The sequence below is a fragment of the Drosophila serrata genome, unplaced genomic scaffold (genome assembly GCF_035046125.1).
Source record: "Drosophila serrata isolate PLE 108 unplaced genomic scaffold, ASM3504612v1 contig_100, whole genome shotgun sequence".
Classification (NCBI taxonomy): Eukaryota; Metazoa; Arthropoda; class Insecta; order Diptera; family Drosophilidae; genus Drosophila; species Drosophila serrata.
In genome coordinates, this window is record NW_028256998.1 from 719,437 (window position 1) to 737,523 (window position 18,087).

General features: G+C 40.7%; 7 protein-coding genes across 8 annotated transcripts; 4 read left to right on the plus strand and 3 right to left on the minus strand.

The window, feature by feature from the left end:
* The first annotated feature begins 792 nt into the window (after positions 1-792).
* On the plus strand, positions 793-1,443 carry Vm26Aa (Vitelline membrane 26Aa). Its single transcript, XM_020955093.2, has one exon. It carries the CDS (start codon positions 889-891, stop codon positions 1,303-1,305), a length of 417 nt encoding a protein of 138 aa, XP_020810752.1. The 5' UTR covers positions 793-888; the 3' UTR covers positions 1,306-1,443.
* A 2,838-nt stretch (positions 1,444-4,281) lies between these two features.
* Vm26Ab (Vitelline membrane 26Ab) lies at positions 4,282-4,848 on the minus strand. Its single transcript, XM_020954900.2, has one exon. The coding sequence runs from the start codon at positions 4,846-4,848 to the stop codon at positions 4,351-4,353; it is 498 nt and encodes a 165-aa protein (XP_020810559.2). The 3' UTR covers positions 4,282-4,350.
* Positions 4,849-5,103: 255 nt separating this feature from the next.
* On the plus strand, positions 5,104-5,859 carry LOC110185889 (uncharacterized). Its single transcript, XM_020954901.2, has one exon. It carries the CDS (start codon positions 5,104-5,106, stop codon positions 5,368-5,370), a length of 267 nt encoding a protein of 88 aa, XP_020810560.2. The 3' UTR covers positions 5,371-5,859.
* Positions 5,691-6,577, plus strand: LOC110186021 (transmembrane protein 138). Its single transcript, XM_020955056.2, has 3 exons — positions 5,691-5,991; positions 6,061-6,317; positions 6,381-6,577. The coding sequence occupies exons 1-3, from the start codon at positions 5,858-5,860 to the stop codon at positions 6,488-6,490; spliced, it is 501 nt and encodes a 166-aa protein (XP_020810715.2). The 5' UTR covers positions 5,691-5,857; the 3' UTR covers positions 6,491-6,577.
* A 132-nt stretch (positions 6,578-6,709) lies between these two features.
* Positions 6,710-12,392, minus strand: LOC110185865 (uncharacterized). Of its 2 annotated transcripts, XM_020954874.2 has the most exons (9): positions 12,179-12,370; positions 11,895-12,013; positions 10,124-11,821; positions 9,951-10,071; positions 9,522-9,790; positions 9,269-9,463; positions 8,856-8,918; positions 7,506-8,489; positions 6,710-7,406 (listed from the first exon to the last, which is right to left on the minus strand). In XM_020954874.2, exons 2-9 carry the CDS (start codon positions 11,983-11,985, stop codon positions 6,949-6,951), a joined length of 3,879 nt encoding a protein of 1,292 aa, XP_020810533.2. In that variant the 5' UTR covers positions 11,986-12,013; positions 12,179-12,370; the 3' UTR covers positions 6,710-6,948. The 2 variants fall into 2 exon arrangements, with proteins under 2 accessions (XP_020810533.2, XP_020810534.2); XM_020954875.2 differs by lacking the exon at positions 8,856-8,918 and having other exon boundaries at positions 12,179-12,392.
* Positions 12,393-12,789: 397 nt separating this feature from the next.
* Grx3 (Glutaredoxin 3) lies at positions 12,790-13,833 on the minus strand. The gene is made up of 3 exons (XM_020954852.2): positions 13,458-13,833; positions 13,137-13,399; positions 12,790-13,075 (listed from the first exon to the last, which is right to left on the minus strand). The coding sequence occupies exons 1-3, from the start codon at positions 13,665-13,667 to the stop codon at positions 12,898-12,900; spliced, it is 651 nt and encodes a 216-aa protein (XP_020810511.2). The 5' UTR covers positions 13,668-13,833; the 3' UTR covers positions 12,790-12,897.
* A 196-nt stretch (positions 13,834-14,029) lies between these two features.
* Nnp-1 (Ribosomal RNA processing protein 1 homolog Nnp-1) lies at positions 14,030-16,740 on the plus strand. The gene has a single exon (XM_020954592.2). It carries the CDS (start codon positions 14,174-14,176, stop codon positions 16,238-16,240), a length of 2,067 nt encoding a protein of 688 aa, XP_020810251.2. The 5' UTR covers positions 14,030-14,173; the 3' UTR covers positions 16,241-16,740.
* Positions 16,741-18,087: the final 1,347 nt, after the last annotated feature.

The window sequence follows — 18,087 nt, forward strand, 5'->3', positions numbered from 1 at the left end:
CATTTGTAATTATATTATATTTGTAGAATAATTAATTCTTATTTGACATATTTAAAAATAAAAACGATAATAATTAATTATAGACATGCTCTTAGCAGGTAGTTTTAGTAGAATGATCTAATTCACTGTCACCTTTATATTACTTTAAATTTATATCTGAATAAAGCGTTGCTACATTGCAGATATATTTACATATCAATATTGATTCCAGATAAATCAAAAAGGTCTGCTAAAGTTGATGAATATCAAAAGTATAGATACTTTTTAAGACCTTTTCTGATGTATTTAATATATAAAACATATGAAATAATATGATGTCTCAAATTCATTTAAACCTATATAACAAATTTTTTATATTTTAAAAAATATAATATTCAGTAAACTAAGTCTTGAAAACGTATCAAATTTTATATGTAGGCAAAGTGGATATTAATTTTTTGTAATCGTATTTTAACTCTTCAACACGTTCCATTTGTACGTACTTAACAGATTTCGAAACACCGAAATTGGGCCACATAGCATTAATAATTCATTACACCCACAATTGAAGTGCGATGCACTCAATTTTTTACATTTGTCGAACATTTTCGCAGACCCAAACGCTTTTCAGCCTCAGTGATGACCCCAAAAAGCTGACGTTGGAATATTACCGATGTCAGCGGTATATATTTTCGCATTGGGCTGATCGAGCATTAAAGCCACAAAATTAAGACAAAAACGAAGAATAGTTACAGCCATTAAAGTCTTCAGTTTGTGCTAACTAGACAGATTGATCAGCTATATAAACTAGCCGGTGGCTTGGGATTGGCATCAGTCACCTTTGGTAACTACAATCAGTCAAACCAAACCAACCCATCAGCCTCCAGCTCCAACTCCAAAATCATCAAGATGAAATCCTTCGTGTGCATCGCCCTCATCGCCTTCGCCGCCGCCGCTCTGGCTTCCCCCACCAACGTGGCCACTTCCAGCGCCACCGCCGGAGCCACCGGTGTGAACACCCAGAACTCCGAGCTGGAGGGCCAGGGATTCGGTGATCTGACCCGTCTCCGCAAGTCGGCCTATGGCGGCAGCTCCGGCGGCTATGGCGGCTCCAGCGTGCCAGCTCCTCCCTGCCCCAAGAACTACCTGTTCAGCTGCCAGCCCAACCTTGCCCCAGTGCCGTGCAGCGCTCCCGCTCCCAGCTACGGATCCGCCGGTGCCTACTCCTCCCCGGTGGCCTCTTACATCGCCCCCACCTACGGTGTTCCCCAGCAGCAGCTCTACAGCGCCGCCTACGTGCCCCAGACCTTCCAGAACTACTACTAAGCATCGGCATCCAATAGATATCGCCCGATCCCCGCCCACGGACCATGAACTCCACTGCTGAGATATAAAAAACATTATGGATAAAAAATTTTACAAAAAATATTTATTGCAAATTAAAAAAACTAAAAAAAAAATATAAACATTTATTGTTATTTAATCAGACTTTAGAAAGTTAACTTTTCTCAGGACATACAACCAAATGACAAACATTTTGGCAATTAATAATAATATAATAATATATTATACCAATTAGTTGCCATTTCTTATGATACCAAAAATTCTAGAATTATGTTGCTGATATGAGAACGATTTAAAACTGAATAGAAAAGTAATATGAATGATTTTAATCTTTAATTTTGAACACACTTACGCATACTTAATCTGAGGTATAATGGTTAGTTCAGATTAAAAACAAGAAAGGAAGCTAACTTCGGCACGCCGAAGTTTATATACCCTTGCAGATAGAACTTCGATGACTAGGAATCCATACAATAAAAATTATGTATATTTATGTTAAAAAACAATGAAGTAATACCTGCTTTCATTTCATTTCATTCATCTATACATATTATATTTGCATTTTTACATTCACAGATTTGTATTTTCGCACCACATCTAACGATCGTTTGTATGGCTCCTATGTGATATAGTCGTCCGATTTTCATAAAATTTGACACAAAATTTAAGACTGATTTAAAATGGCTATATCTCAAATTTAATGAAAATCTGCTGAAAGCTGAAAACGGTATAATTTTTAATTGTATTCATTTCTTGATCGTTCCTATGGCAATTATATGATAAAGTAGCCCGATTCATATAACTAACAAAATTGCAGATTAAAATAAAATGGCTATATCTCATATTTTATGAAAATCTGGTGAAAACTGAAGAAGTTATAATTTTTAATTTTATTAATTTCTTGATCATTTCTATGGCAGCTGTATTATATGGTAGTTCGAGTTTCGTAACATTTTACACAAATTTGTAAAGAAACATAAAACTGTGATAACTCAAATTTCATCAAATTCTGTTGAAAACTGAAAAATGTATAATTTTTAATTGTATTAATTTTTCGCTCGTACCTATGGGAGCAATAGGATATAGTTCTGCTATATCTCAAATTTGATAAAAATCTGTTGAAAACTGGAAAAGTTATAATTTTTAATTGTATTAATTCCTTGATCGTTTCTATGGCAGCTGTATTATATGGTAGTTCGAGTTTCGTTAAATTTAACACAAAATTGTAAAATAATATGAAACGGCTATATCTAAAATTTGATGAAAATCTGTTGAGAACTGAAAAAGTTATAATTTTTAATTGTATGTATATGATATAGTAGTCCGATTTCCATAAAATTTTGAACAAAATTGTAGAATAATATGATATAGTAGTCCGATTTCCATAAAATTTTGAACAAAATTGTAGAATAATATGAAAAATATCTCAAATTTGATCAAATTCTGTTGAAATCTAAAAATGTTATAATTTTTTTGTAAATATTTTCCGATCATTCCTATGGCAGCTATATGATAAAAAATACAAATACAAATATCAATAACATATTTAATTTAAATATTTGTAATATGTACATAATATGCATGCAGCTTTCATATAAACATGCCTGTTATTAATAGGAAAATAATATGAAAACATATTCGAACAACAATTTAAATATGATTATTAAATTATTATTTTTTACTCTTACTGTTTGATAGGTAAACTTCTATAAATAATTTTTTTGTGTGTAAAGTTATATATTTAGGTGCAGTATGTAAAAAACATTTACCTAGATTTTCAATATTAAAAAAATTATTGATATGGGGAAGCATAAGCCCAGTTTATGCTTGAACAAGCCAAAAATTATTGTCGTTTTTGGGATTATGTCGCGGAAGAATAAGAAGAGATTGCGACACATCCGACAGGCAATGAACTAACCAAATCGACAAGCAATGCGGAAAAGTGGAAAGTGCAAACGTTTCTGTAATCCGATATCGGATCCAATTAAATAACCTGCGTACACCTAGAAAAACATTTACTTTGAAATTTAAATGAAACGTATAGAAAAATAACTTAACTTAAATTAATTTAATTACATTTTCACGTTGTAATAGTTTATTTTATTATTTGTAAAGTTAGTTTAATGGAACTGCAACGGATGCTTTGATTAATGGATGCTGATACAACATCAACTGTATATATCTAGACTTTCTTTTGATTTAAAGTAACTTGAACTAAATTTTGCAAAAGGTTGTTATTTTTAGAATAATAACTTTTATAAACACATAATTATATAATTAGTTTGTCTTTGAAGTTTTGGTTAGTAGGTCGCTATATAACTTCGGGCTGTGGAAAGTCAAGAGTGTTTGCAAATCGATGACCTTGACATCCCGGTTTTCTTAATTTAAATAAAAATATTTATATATATAAATATAAAACATTTCCTGAGTTCAGAGGTATTTTGTTCTGAGTGTAAGTGTCAGAATAAACTATTCCCTAATGACCTTTTGAGAGAATATAGGTGTGATTTTCCCTGTTTCCGACCTATGTATCTTTAAAACTTTTAAATCTCAAAAATGGTACTGAAACTCGTGGTTTCGACCTTATATATTTATTTTTAGTAATTTTCTTAGTAATATATTGTAATGGTTTATATAATCAATATATTTTGCCGAGCTATCTAACAAGGAATATATACAGGAAAATATAGCTTATGCCAAACGTAAATGTCAGTCTTTCCGTATGAAAAAAGAATGTCGAGATTATATAAGTAAAATTTTATGACAATCTTCTTTAAGGTTGCGTCCAAATCATTTTTTTTTTAAACCTTAAATTTAAAAAAAAAAACCATGTTAAAACTTAAAAATTAAATAAAAGATACTCTTCAGCTTTCCATAACTAAAAGAAAAATAAAATAATCACATCAAAGTTTATCTGAAAAAGAAAGATCCCCTCCCAAAACTAAAAATACTAAAATGTATGCTTCAATAATAAGTTCTATTTATTCATGGAGGTAATAGGCCAGTCATCTTCAATTGGACAGTTCCTTACAGTTCCCGGACGAAGGGAACGGTATACTGGGGCACGTACTGCGAGTAGGCACCGGCGGATCCGTAAGATGGAGCTGGAGCCGAGCAGGGCACGGGCTGCAGGGAGGGCTGGCAGCTGAACAGGTAGTTCTTGGGGCACGGCGGGGATGGGATGGAAGCGGGAGCCGAGTAAGCAGGAGCAGCCGGTGCCGAGTAGGCTGGAGCAGCAGGTGCCGAGTAAGCCGGGGCAGCGGGAGCAGAGTAGGCCGGAGCGGCGGGAGCAGAGTAAGCTGGGGCAGCGGGAGCAGAGTAGGCCGGAGCAGCAGGAGCAGAGTAGGCTGGAGCAGCAGGAGCAGCACCGTAGCTGCCGTAAGCAGAACGCGACACACGGATGTTCTCGGCCAGCGGTGCCGGGATGAGGATACCCTGAGTGGGCTGCAGCTGGATGGTCTCCGAAGAGACGGCGACGAAGGCCAAAACGGCGGCGATGAGGAATTGACCAATGAAGGATGCCATGGCGAAGGGTTCTCTAGCTGTCTCTACTTGCTGCTGAAGTGGCGAACGAAGGCTGTTGACTGTTGGTTGAACTCCCGGAGCCAACCAATTTTATAGCCCACTGCGAATACGTCGATCCCACTGAAGTACAGCGTCAGCGAGCTGCCAAAGAAATGCACATGGAAGCATCGACGGAGTCCCCAAAACTGCTGACCATCCACAAGCAGGGTGTAGGGTGGTGCCGGACATTGGCTGCATTCGTTGCCAGTGGCCGATATGTCGACGTTCTGGCTAGTAGTGGCCTCGATTCTGATGACCTTAAATGTGAGCTGGCTTCTTCCCTTCGCCCAAGCCACATCGGCATCGATGTTCCAGTTTCTAGAGCGACCCAATGCCGATGGGGATCAGAGCTGGTCTCACCTGCTGCCCACCAATTTCTATTCCGAGATGAATCAGCAGTACTACAGGCGATTTCGGCGACATGGAAGTGAGATGGGAGTACACCGGCGACGTCACCAGTTTGAATATGCTCAATATATCTAGAGAATGGAAGTACTTTCTTTTGAATAATAAATTAAAATGATTAAAATAGTAATTCCTTTCTTTCCACACAAATTCTCTAACCTGTACTAGTTGGGTTGATTTAGAAGGGGTGACATTAAAAGTAACTAAATAAAGTATATAAATAAAGGATATGGTAAAAGAAATTCTGACTGATGGTATTACACATTTTTAATATACAAGTTTTGAACTTTTTTAATTTTTAATTTGTATAATATAAACATTTATTATTAAGATTATTATTTACAGTATATGAATAGTTAGTTTGAAATAACCGGTTTATTTCATCCCCATTTAAGCTCCTTCTTTAGTCTATCGATAACCCATTGGCTTAGTGGACAACAGGGCGCATGACCACGGTGTGTTTTGACGTCACTAGGACGTCAAGGACACAACAAACCCCTCAAACCCCGAGCTGGGAAGCAACAAACAGAATAAGCTGAAAACTCGATTGCATTAAAGTCCAGCAATGAAGCTAACTCTGCGACGTTACTCTTGGCTGCTGATGTTCCAGTTTGCTCTTCTGGGAGTGGACTTGTTCTTCAATGCCTTTGGGCCTTCCCTGGCAAGGAATCGCTTGCAGACCGCTATATTCTTCTTTGTGTGAGTAGTTGAGAGTGGCTCGGAAAGTTGCATTAAATGGGTACTGACTGCATCAAGTTACTATCGTAGCACCCAGGACGTCCTCATCATTGCCGAATATCTGTTGTTTGCATTGGCTCTGCACTCCACCTGCGTATACCAGGTGGGCGCCTCGCACATTATCCTGCGCCATTGTAAGCTCTTTCTGGCCAGCATAACCATCTATTTCCTGTTGTCCGCATCCCAGCACTTTTGGATCGTGTACCAGTACAGCCAGCCGCCTGATGCCGACGCTGGCAAACAGTGGCCACTCGGTCTTATTGCTTTATCCGTAAGCCAACGTATCAGTAAGTGACTATATAGATCGATCATACACAAAACGGTTTCATAAATACTCCTTTCTTCCACAGTGTCGGTTTTCTATTATTATAGCTCAAAATCGACCGCACTTACAATGGCGGATCCTCGATTTAAGGAGGAGCATCTTGATTGGATTGCAGAGCAGTTGGGCAATAAGTAATTTCGCACAACTTATTGCCTTGCATAAGGACAAAGCACATGTAATAAATGTAAATAAAGGTCAGATAGTTATTGGAAAGGGAAAAAATGTGTATACTTATACTATTTACAAATGGTTGATATTAAAAAGGTCATAGAGTTGTCGAAAAGGCAACATGTATACCTCTCAAGTCCTGGAACCTATTCCCGATATATTGTACATACATTTACAACATTTATATTTCATTATAATTTGTATATATTGCAGAAGCTTTAATAATTAATAACCATCATTATAATAGATTACACTCATTAATACATATATACACTTGTTTCGTAGTAAGCACCATGTCTCTTATATTGTTCATACTTAAAAGACCTAGCTAAAAAAACAATTTGATAAAGCTTATCGGATTTAGATAACATAGTCCATTTTGGAGGATGGCGTGGGGGTCTAGCCTAGAATTGGTCCCTTCTTCGCTACGTTCCCGAGTAGCTGAATGGCACACCAAAGAGCTTCTCCCAGCCCTGACCAATGGCATTTAAACAGCGTTCGGCATTGTCATGAGTTTCGAAGTCCAACTGCCAGATCTCGCACTTACTTTCCGTATCGTCAATAAAATTGATAAGATACTTTTCGTCCGTAGCAGGTTCCACGTCCACCAAATTGCTCATGGGTTGGGTGAGACTTATTTCGGGTGTGGCCTTCTCTGGACTTTTTTCTGAAAGCCATCCGAATTTTCCATTCCCTGATAGGTACAAATGCGACTCTGTGATCAGAAGTAAGCAGGGCGCAAAGCTTTTCTTCTGCTGGTCACAACTCCACTGGCAGCTCGGCAGCAAGGCACACATTTTTAACGGCTCACTGGAGGCTACAGATTGCAACTGATTGGTTGGGGATTGGGTCATCAATTGACACTGCTCTGGCAGATTGTTTTCTATAAAGAAATAAGAATAATGTAAAAATATTAATTAGGAAATCTACATATTTACAAAATCCAGCTACATAAAACAATGTTGTATGTAACTCCACTTACGTTGCAAGTTAAGAAGTAGGCTTTCTGTCCTTAGCATGTCGTGCAGAAACAACAAAAATACTCCCCAATCTTTCAGAGAAAATGAGAAACCCATTTTCCAGGGCAGCATTTCTATGGCCATTAGCCGATCCAAAGGCACACAGACAACCTGCCTTAGCCACTTGGACACATCGTCTTGGGGCGGGGCGAAGGAGTCCATGAGGTACAATTTACTGGTGGACACCACCACAATCCCTTGGCCCAGGGACTGGGTTGATTCGTTGTAGATGTAACCCTTGGCCAGCCATGTGAAGTGCTCTCCTTGCTCCTTGAACTTGCACTGATAAAAGTAAAGTTTCAAACGATGATCTATCTCGTTGAAGTTAGTATAGTTGAATTTGTAGGGTTGAGTGGCTTCTGCTGAATCAATCAGCTTCTTGGAGCTGGACATCAGTAGATTCGTTGATTGGAAGACGGATTTGAGACCCGAGAGGCTGCCATTGGAGGAGGATTCAGGGAGAGCCTCTGTGTGGTTGCCTCCCAATGATTCGGTGAGCTGAGAGTTCTGCTTATCCTTGCTCTGCTGCTCGTAGCTGGTGCATATGCTGTCCGTTACAGAACCCGAGGAACTGCTCTCTGTCAACTGGATGTGTGCCACAGCGGGAGCCGATGTAGCCGCTGCTGGGGGTGCCTGCTCCGCTCTTAGTTGGGCAAACTCTCTTTCGATGAAGCTCTGCGATTGCACTATCACATTATCGCTGCCTAACTCCGGCTGAGGCTCCATAGATGTCTTGCGGCTTGCACTTTGCACACAGTTGGGATCTAGCACCTCTATGCTGGACTGGCTCGGGTTGGAGATAATGTCCACATCGCTCTCGTTGGCCCGAAACTCCAGATCACGATCCGTGTTCGAGCTACCCACCACCGACTGGTTGGAGTCGAAGGAGCTCTGTGAGTTGCTTATTTTCGAGCACGAACTGCTTTCGTTCAGTGAGTTGGCCGAGCCTGGGTTTAGGGAAGAAAATATTATTGAATCATCATTTAAGTATCTTTTTTGTTTTTGCAATTTCTAATGGAAGCAGCATTGCTCGCGATTAAATTTTGACAAAACCTAGTTAAGCAATTTTGTTAGTTCCAAACCATCTTATGAGTGTGCCAATGTGCCGTAAGGATTTAGTTTATATATTAATAAATTTGATATTTTAAATCTCGATACTTCCGGTATTATAATGATATTTTTGTCGATATATCATATCGTACATGCCAAGTTAGCCTGCTGCTTCCCATTACCAAAAAAACAAAAGGCCAAATGCAAATTGTTTGTTAGGCAAAAGTTACATAATAAAATGATATACTAATTGGCATATTAACTTCTTATTGTGGTCCTACGCTTGGGTGTATTTTTAGCGTTTGTTACCCTGCTTTGGCTCGCCACTAAAGTGTGTTAATTAAAATTTTTTACATAACAACCATTTTTTTTTGTTATTGTTTCCGGTTGGTGGGTGAGAGAAAAGTACAAGGGAACAATGTAAATATACAGAAGTTAGATATTGGTATTTGCCATTTCACGATTTGTGTTTGCATGCAAAAGAAAGAAGAAAGAAATATAAATTAAATAATAAATGCACATTATTAATGTCCAAACATAAACTGAAAAATATTAGAGTGCAGAAACTCAATGGAATGCATTTGAAACCATAAACTTGGCACTACACATAAAAGTTCTTTAAAAGTGTTCAAAATCTGATCAATTAAAAACCAAAAGAGACTGGCCAAAGACTTGCCAATGCTGTTGCTATCCTCCTTGCTGGCCGCTGTCGCCGCCACTATAGGCTGTTGCCTCACTGCCATCTCCTCTACGATCAAAGCTGGCGAAATTTTTGGTTCTGATGCCACTTCCAGCGATGCTTTATCTAAGGATGTTGATAAATCTGTGACCTCAGCCACATACACGCTGCGGCAGTCAGGACAACGCAAATCTACGGAATTAATCAAGTTTTAAGATGTTAATTAAACATAGTCATATTAAAATCATACCATCCTTTTTATATCGCTTGCTCTTCTGCTCAATGGTGAACTGAATTAGACAATTCACACAGCGATATATGGTTATGTTCATATCAGTGAGATCGCGCTGAGCGAGAATGTCGCGCAGTTTCTTTTCCAATTCCTGACACAATGTATTCTCCACACAATATATACGCTCCTGTTTATCCTTACGCATTGTGTCAAAGTTAATTCGCAAAGTATTCGATTTCAAGCGCTCACATGACTCCAATATTTTCAGACTCCATTTGGTTTTGGTCCTAAAAAAAGACGATATTGTTGTTTACATTTTGATTTTTCTTTAATTCGACTTCTGAAGATAGTCTTTTTTTAAAAAAATGTAGTCTAATAACTTTAGAAGACATACTAGTCTCTGAATCCGTCCGACAAGGTATCATAAAAAGGTACATCTTCACTTACCTTTCACTCAAAGTATCCTTTTCACGAATAAAGTTTGAGGATATGGTTAGGAACAAGGCCTCGCTGGGCTTTTGCTCATGATACACAATATATGTCTCCTCGTCGGGTTCCGCGTCAGATACTGCATGAAATTGAAGTATTACATTTAGATTAATGAGCTTACTAATACTTACCTTTATCTTCATCTTCGGCAGTATTCGAACTGCTCGCATATAGATTTAACAACTCGGTATGCTTGTCAAGCGGTGGCTCCTCCTTTGCCGTTGGTGTTGAATCAATAGTGATATTGTTAATGCTCTCGTACTTGGTCTCCTCACTCTCGTCGCAGGTCTCGTATAGAGTTTTCTCAGCAGAGTCGTTTGCTTCCGCATCCGGCTTGATGGGGGTCAGAGTACTATCGATATGGGAACTCACTTGTTGAGTTGTGTTTGTCGGTGTCGAGCTGAAAACCTCCGCTGGCGGTGAGGTGGAAAGCTCACTGAAGAACTCGTTAAACTGCTGGCGGGCCTCGTTGCGCTCCGCCTCGGTGGGCTCCATGCCTAACATTAATTCGGCTTTGCCAGTTTTTAGCCACTCGTTGCCGTATGTGAAGCGTAGCGTTTCGATTTGTTTTTTCGTTTCCAAATGTGATGAATCGGTTGTATTTTCTGGCCTGATCGCTAGGACTTGAGCCTTGGGAGCGACGACATCTCCGGGTTCTGACTGCTCCTCTATTTCCACTGTCCGAATGCGACTAGAACTTTTTCTAGAGATCTGCGAGGTGTCCATGGTCTCCGACTGTTCCGCCTCCGATGAGTAATCCTTGCCCCTGATCGAGACGGAACGCTGAGAGCCAAAGCTGGAGAATTGAGAGCCATCGCTGGTGTTAATTGAAGCACTGGAGCTATTAATAGATACAGAGCTACTCCTGGGCAGTCGATGGTTGTTAAGCGATCCAATGTATCGCCATTTTTGACTGCCTGTCAGGCTCTTTTCCGCCTTTGAAAGTGGCTCAAAGTCCAGAATAAACTTCACAGTGGCACAGTTCTTGTGCAGATACTGTGCCGTCGCCTGCCGATGCTTTGGATTGCAGGCCATTGGATTTCCTTGTAGGATCAATATGGTCAGTGTAACCAGAGCACTTAGCGGCAGCAGTTGCGAGTGCTCCAGCAGACAGTTATCTGACAAATCCAGATGGTTTAATGCGTCCAGCTTTGCCACATCTAAGAGCTCTTCGACATAGTTGTTGCTGATGTTTAGGAGCTGCAGCCGCTTACAGGCTTCCATGTGGAACTGCGGCACATGCGTGAGGCAATTGTAGCTTATGTCCAAGGTCTTTAGATGGGGCAGCCATTTGATAGCGGCCACGCTGGTCAGCTTGTTGTGCCTCAAGCTTAGATGCTGCAGGTGCTGAGCGAACTCCAGAGCCGTATCTACACTGCGCAAGCTGTTGTAGCTGAAGTCCGCCGATTTCAACTCGTTCCACACGAAGCCATTAGAGTTATCGCCGCCGCAGCGCGTGATTATGTCGTCCACACTGGCCAAGCTCTTGATGCAGATCAAATGCTGTAGCTGACCGCGCAATGGCTGAATGCCGACCACCTGGCCAATATTGATCTTGTGCACTTCCAGTCGCCTCAAAGCCCTAAACTTGGCTATGTCAATGGCGCCCTCGAAGTGCAGCTCGCTAGGAAAGTAGGTAAGCTTGAGCAGCGTGGTCTTTTGCACAAAGTCGTGCAGCAGCTGCAGGTCGGGAAAGACGCTGGACTTGGCATTGATGGATTTCACCACCTGAAAGGACAGCTGATTCTGGGAATGGGAGCCAGCGCCAGCACCGATCTCAGTGTCCGCAATCAAAGTGAAGGAGTCGTTCAGCGCCCTCAAAAGGGAACCTGTGAAAAAAACAGAGGAAATAATAAGTAATCAAACGCGGATCAGCCAGGGCCCGCATGCATGCCCACCCACCTGATAGCGTTAGGGTAAACTCCGAGCTAAGTATTTTGTCGCCGTTCTGGCGCATCAGGTTGGCTAACTCGGTGATTTTTTGTGGATCCATGTTGCCGCCAATCCCATGCGATTAATGACTGTGAAAATAAATAAATTACTTAAAGCACAGATTGGTTTCTTGGGCAAATGCGTTGTGCACCAGATTCGATTCTCAACACTAATAAACACTAATTTCTGCAGCCGTGGATGAGACAACAAAGAAAAATATGTATGACGACGTTAGGGACGTTATATTGACGCACCAGCTTAATATTTATTCTGTGGTTTGAAGCGGCAGCGGGATCATTGTTTTCCGTCCTTGGGTCGTCTCTGTGGTTAACAGAAGCGTAGAATTACTCTACTTTATTCCACTTTTACAATGCAAAAAATACGTTCGTTTGTTATGTGTCTTCTTCTTGCCTATTTGGCCAGTCACAGGTAAACGGCCTAGGGGTGGCGGGGCTGTTGGAGATGACAGTATCGTAAACGTAACAAACAAATTTTTTTGAAACTATGAAATTCTATTAATCTATTTAACTTTGAAGCTTTAATGTTTATTAGTGTGAATGTAATATGCTTACCTATCGCCAGTTGGTAACTAGTTACCACTTGATCAAAGAAATAAGAATGGGCATGGTGGCATATTCAAATTTGTGTGGATTTTTTATTTTATTTTATTTTTGCCTTTTAATCCACAAAAAATAAACTATTATTGATAAACTTGAGAAATATAGCAAGACACGTACATCATTTTCAAGGGTTCATATTCACATATGCCAAATATTCTAAAAAATCGTTCCCACCATTTATGCCTTCCACCTTAAATATTGTTGTGTATTATGACATGGTATTATATATTAATACTACATATAAATGTCAGAAATATTTTTTGTCGTCTTTATTAATCCATATGAAAGATCCATGGACTTAGCAAAAATGTTTGTTCCTGAATTGTGGTGTCCTGAGGGAGAGTAGGATGGAATTAACCCTTGAGCGTTGCTTCGAGCTCATTGTTAGCCAGTAATTCCTTGATGATGTCCAGTCCGCCAATCAATTCACCCTTGACGTACACCTGCGGGTACGTGGGCCAGTCAGAGAAAGTTTTTAGGCCCTGGCGCACCTCTTCGTCACCCAGGATGTCAAAGGTTTCATACGGCAAACTTTTGAAGAAACAGTTTCCAATTAAAAAAGTGTGTAATGGAAGGGACGACCAAACCTTACTTTGTTTCGTTTACAATCCCTATAAGCTGCTTGGAGAATCCACAACGCGGTCCATTCCTGTCGCCCTTCATGAATATCATTAACGGAGCCTTGTTGATTAGGGCCTTTAGGCGCTCTTCCAGTGTTTGACCAGTGGCCGCAGCACTGCTAGCACTTTCGGCCAATTTCTTAGATTTGCTACTAATGGCGGCAATGTCCACACCATCGACGCGGTCCACTGCCGAGCCTTTCGCAAAGAAGATTACTGTGGGTACAGCTTCGATCTGGAATAGTTATTTTGGTGTAGTTATTTCTGTATACACAAGTCTGCGGTTAACTTACTTGATGCTTCATGGAGATCTCTGGGAATTGTTCGGCATTGAGGCTGATGAATTGCAGTTTGTCGCCTGTTATCTTGGACAGCTCCTCCAGTGCATCTTTGACCTGACCACATTGCTCTGCCCAGTCGGCGGCAAAAAGGGCCACAGTCGTCTTGTCCGCGTTTATACGCTTCTGGTATTCCTCGGCTTCAGTGACGACCTCAACGGGCATTTTTTATTTGTATTTTAATTAAATTTACCGAGAAAAATTAAGTAAATTGAATAAAAAAGCAGGTTATTATCAGCTGTTACTAGTGCTGGGAAGAGAGTTTAGCTTGGTAGTGTTGAAAGTGAAAAAACTACCTGCAGTATTTTTATGTGCAGACAGTATTTTATTTCTTTCTACTAAGGGTATTTTTGAGTGTGGAGAATTTATATAAATTTCCTAATATTTTATATTTATTTATCGTTTAGAAGATATGCAACGACAGTCACAATATTATATTATTATATAAATATATATGAAATAATATTGAATATATATTACCATATTATTTGACAATAAATTTTATTATCGATCCATTCGTTGCTATAGTACTCAAACTGGTATATTTTTCGACGACCGGCGGCGTACCTTAACGGCTATCATACGGTCACGCTGGCTGCAACACGTGCAGGCCGCATTCAATACACACAGCACAATAATTTTTCGCAAATTAAAGTTGAATTAGCCGAACAATGGTAACGCGCAAGAAGCCAGTAAAGCGCAGCGCCGAGGTGGCGGCTATCGACAACGACGAGGATGAGGCGGCAACACAAGCCAAGGTGCCCAAGGAGGTGTTGGTCGTTGCCCAGGAGGTCAAGATGGTCCGGGCCCTTGCCTGTAACGATGTGGTCCAGCGGAATCGCCAGGTCCGCAAGCTAGGCAAGTGGTTCAAGCTGCGGGCCAGCAGCTCATTCCCCTTTACCGAGGAGGACTTCATGCGGATCTGGAAGGGTCTGTACTACACCATGTGGATGTCGGACAAGCCGCTGGTCCAGGAGGAACTGGCCGAGCAGCTGGCCCAGATGGTGGACAGCTTTGGCGGTAACACGACCTGCAGCTTGGCCTACTTCAGTGCATTTATGCGCACCATGTGCCAGGAGTTCTTCGGTATCGATCAGTGGCGCATGGATAAGTTCCTAATGCTTGTCCGTCGCATGCTTCGGTACATGTTGCGGTTGCTCAAGCAGAGTAAGTGGTCAGCGGAGCTGATCAACGCCTTCAACAACCGTATGCAGCAGTCCGTCCTTTCCGAGCAGCCCAAGAGTCGCGGCCTCACCATGCACTACTTGGACATATTCTTTGAGGAATTAGCTAAGGCTGCCGATGGCGAGATCAGTGCCGCCCAGGTCAATATCTTCTTGCGTCCGTTTGTCACCTACGTGGCCACGCAGCGCGATCCCAAGCTGGTGGCCCAGTGCCGAACAAGAGTGCTGTACCACCTGCTGTACCAGAGCGATTTGGGACGTGAATACAGTGAAAAATACAATGCCTGGAAGCTTATGGGCTTCCCCACGGCCTCCATTGATGACATTGAAAAACTTGACTCTGGCTTTGATGAGGAAGAAGATGAAGTCAACGCCGATGAAGAGACCCCGCGGACCACCTCTCTTGATCCCCGGGCGGGAAATGTGGACGTGCATATGGCAGAGTTGCCCCTTAACGCAGATTGCGTGCTTGATGAGCTGCAGACCCTGATCCGCACGAACGATTTCAACAGCAAGAGACGCAAGGCCTTGCGGAAACTTATCCAGGTTTTTGAGACCTTTAAGGGCGGCGAGTTCCCACTGGGTGTGCGCACCATGCCGAAAGTGGAAGGCCAGACTCTGGCCGAGATGGTAGAACAGAAGGTGGCAGACATCGAAAAGCTGGAGGACGAGGTCTATGGCACCGGAAGAAAACTCAAAAAGCTCAACAAGTCGAAGCGTAAGCGGCTTCTGCAGTCCATTAACTTTGAGGAGGTGGACGAGCATAACTATGATGAGGTCATTGGCAAGGCCTTGCCCCCGGAGCTTCAGAAAAAGGTTAAGCATAATGCAAAGGTGCGTTCAAGCATCAACAGTGCCTGGGTGGTGGAAAAAGTCAATGAGCAGGATGAAGGAAACAAAAAGGCAGATGCCAAACCAAAGGCAAAAAAAGCGAAAAAAGACGAGCAGCTCAATGCCAAGGTACCAGAGCAGCCGAAGGCCAAGAAGGGAGATCAGGTGAAGTCCAAGAAGGAGCAGCAGACGAAGGCTCATAAAGAAGAGCAGTCCAATCCAAAAACAGAAGACCAGCAGCCGAAGCAACCCAAAAAAGAAGAATTGAAGATTACTGCTCCCACGTCTGAAATTGAGCCGGAACCACAAACAAAGACTGCCGGATTGTCAGATAAAGATATACCCAAGACAATCCAAAAGTCAGCCAACGGCTGGGACGCTCCTTTGGAGCAAGGAGAGCAGGAAATCTTCGTTCCCTCGCGCAAGCAACAACTGAAGCAGGCCAACAACAAGCTGCTGCAAAAGTCTACAAATAAAACGCCAGTGACGCGACCTCAGTTTGCCACCCCACAGCCGGTAGGCAGTGTCAAGCGGGTGAGGATCATGACCAAGTGCAACAGCGAGTATACGAAGAACGACTACAACCGTCAACTGAAGTTGTCGCCCCAGGTACCCTACGATGCTGACCGGTTGCCCGGTAAGAGTGCCCTCAAGCCACATGTTCTGCCGGGCCCGATTCATCCTAATTTCAAAGCAAAGCGCCTTTTCAACGACACTCTGTGACATAGCGTGGAGTGGGCGGAAATGGGGCTGGGACTAGATGAGGATCAGGAGCATTAATAATAATATATCCCCAGAAGTGCTGCACTCCGGGTCTCCTATAGCTATCAGCGGATTAACCAGATGTGCTTGGAGAACAAGGAAACAGCTCTACTCTTCACAAACATGTCTTATGGGGATCCCATATACAGTCTTAACTTTTTTGTTTTGTACGCAAAGCTTTCTTTCATGAAATAATATAATGATATATAAACACTTTTACACACAAAATGAATGGATGTATATTACTTTTTGCTGCTTCTTGGCAATATGTAATTGTTTGTATGATTTGCTACTTTTATGAGATTCGCATAAGACATGTACTTACGTCATCCCTTAACCTCTTAGTAGATACAATTTACATCTTAATGTACCATTGCTTGTAGGCCATTTTATGTTCAAGCTATCCTCCAAGTTGATATTGAAATAAAAGCAAACGTAGTATATGTAACATGAGATAAAAAGTACTTGAGTTTATTTTAATTAAAAAAGAGAGCCTGGTAAGTAATCTTTAAATCTCTGCAAAGGTGATATTTCCGGTTTATTTAGAGGTATACAAATGAAACAAAGGAAACAAATGAGTCTACATAAAGAATAAATAAGTGCATACAGATAGGTTTACATTTATTAGTTTTTTTTACATTCATTGAGTCATTTTTAGTGTTCCTATTCAAAATATATTTATGTCGCTGACCTTTTTACTTAAAATAATTTTTTAAATAAATTATAAGCGAAGCTTGTCTGAAACATAAAGAAAGAAAAAGTGGTCTGCATAATTTCTGGTGTTTTTCGCTTAAAGATTTTAACATCTGTTACCTTTCAATGTAAAAATAAAATTCTAACTTACTCGGTCGCACTCAATGTTCGCTCGGTAAGTGTTCGAGTTTGAGTTTACAGTTTCTATCGGGAATTTCTGTGAGCCATTTATCTCATATACGACTGAGTTGACTCAAATGCATTTAAGAGAGTCATTTTGATGCAATTGGTAAGCGAGTCAGAATGCTTTCACTCAAAACGAGAGCTCTCAAACTGAATTTACATGAGCCAATCCTTGCATTGAGTGATGACCTGAGACCAAAAATCCCAGAAAATTCTCTCGATTTAAAATAGAAAAGCTGTGGTGTTTAAATTGTGTCTCCAGTATAAGAAAGCTTATAAGTATTGAGACTGCATCTTGGTTTTATTTAAATTTCTGGATTAAAGAATCAGTAAAATATCCTTAAGCTTAATATAACATTTGCCTAATATAAAATACAGTAAATAATAGATAAACAAAACGAGTAAAAATATATCTTTATTTCCTTATGAATACATTTAAAATATACATTAAATTTTATCCCTATATAGACGGTATATAATATGAGGAAAGTCTGAATAATTTATGGACTTGTATACAATATTTTGTATCCTTCTCCCATTTATTGAATTCATTTATTTTCTCTCAATTGATGAACTTTTACTTATTGATTCAGATTCTAAAGGCAAAATAGTTTTATTGGTTCATATTCATGCAAAATAAACTTCCGATCCATTCAATTGAGTTGTTCGTATAATACATTTTCAAAATAATTGAATATTTGCCAAAGCCCGAATCATGGGATGAGACGGATGAGTGGTGTGTGGTGGGCGCGACATGTTCATAAATCTGTATAATTTGATAGCTTGCAACAATATGACTATGTGCGGACAATAACAGAATTCATTTCCTCGAGGATAACATCTGTTCAGAAGTGTTGCAACACGATTGAACAAATTAAGTTTCACAGGGACAGCGAGAGGGGGGCAGGGATGGAGGTAGGGAGCAGGACCAG

Coding starts and splice junctions, on each gene's coding strand:
- Vm26Aa (XM_020955093.2), top strand. CDS start 889: ATGAAATCCTTCGTGTGCATCGCCCTCATCGCCTTCGCCGCCGCCGCT.
- Vm26Ab (XM_020954900.2), bottom strand. CDS start 4,848: ATGGCATCCTTCATTGGTCAATTCCTCATCGCCGCCGTTTTGGCCTTC.
- LOC110185889 (XM_020954901.2), top strand. CDS start 5,104: ATGTCGACGTTCTGGCTAGTAGTGGCCTCGATTCTGATGACCTTAAAT.
- LOC110186021 (XM_020955056.2), top strand. CDS start 5,858: ATGAAGCTAACTCTGCGACGTTACTCTTGGCTGCTGATGTTCCAGTTT. Junction 5,992..6,060: donor ACCGCTATATTCTTCTTTGT/GTGAGTAGTTGA, acceptor TTACTATCGTAG/CACCCAGGACGTCCTCATCA. Junction 6,318..6,380: donor ATCCGTAAGCCAACGTATCA/GTAAGTGACTAT, acceptor TTTCTTCCACAG/TGTCGGTTTTCTATTATTAT.
- LOC110185865 (XM_020954874.2), bottom strand. CDS start 11,985: ATGGATCCACAAAAAATCACCGAGTTAGCCAACCTGATGCGCCAGAAC. Junction 10,072..10,123: donor TGCCGAAGATGAAGATAAAG/GTAAGTATTAGT, acceptor AATTTCATGCAG/TATCTGACGCGGAACCCGAC. Junction 7,407..7,505: donor CCTACTTCTTAACTTGCAAC/GTAAGTGGAGTT, acceptor ATTTCTTTATAG/AAAACAATCTGCCAGAGCAG.
- Grx3 (XM_020954852.2), bottom strand. CDS start 13,667: ATGCCCGTTGAGGTCGTCACTGAAGCCGAGGAATACCAGAAGCGTATA. Junction 13,400..13,457: donor AGATCTCCATGAAGCATCAA/GTAAGTTAACCG, acceptor TAACTATTCCAG/ATCGAAGCTGTACCCACAGT. Junction 13,076..13,136: donor GGGATTGTAAACGAAACAAA/GTAAGGTTTGGT, acceptor TTTCTTCAAAAG/TTTGCCGTATGAAACCTTTG.
- Nnp-1 (XM_020954592.2), top strand. CDS start 14,174: ATGGTAACGCGCAAGAAGCCAGTAAAGCGCAGCGCCGAGGTGGCGGCT.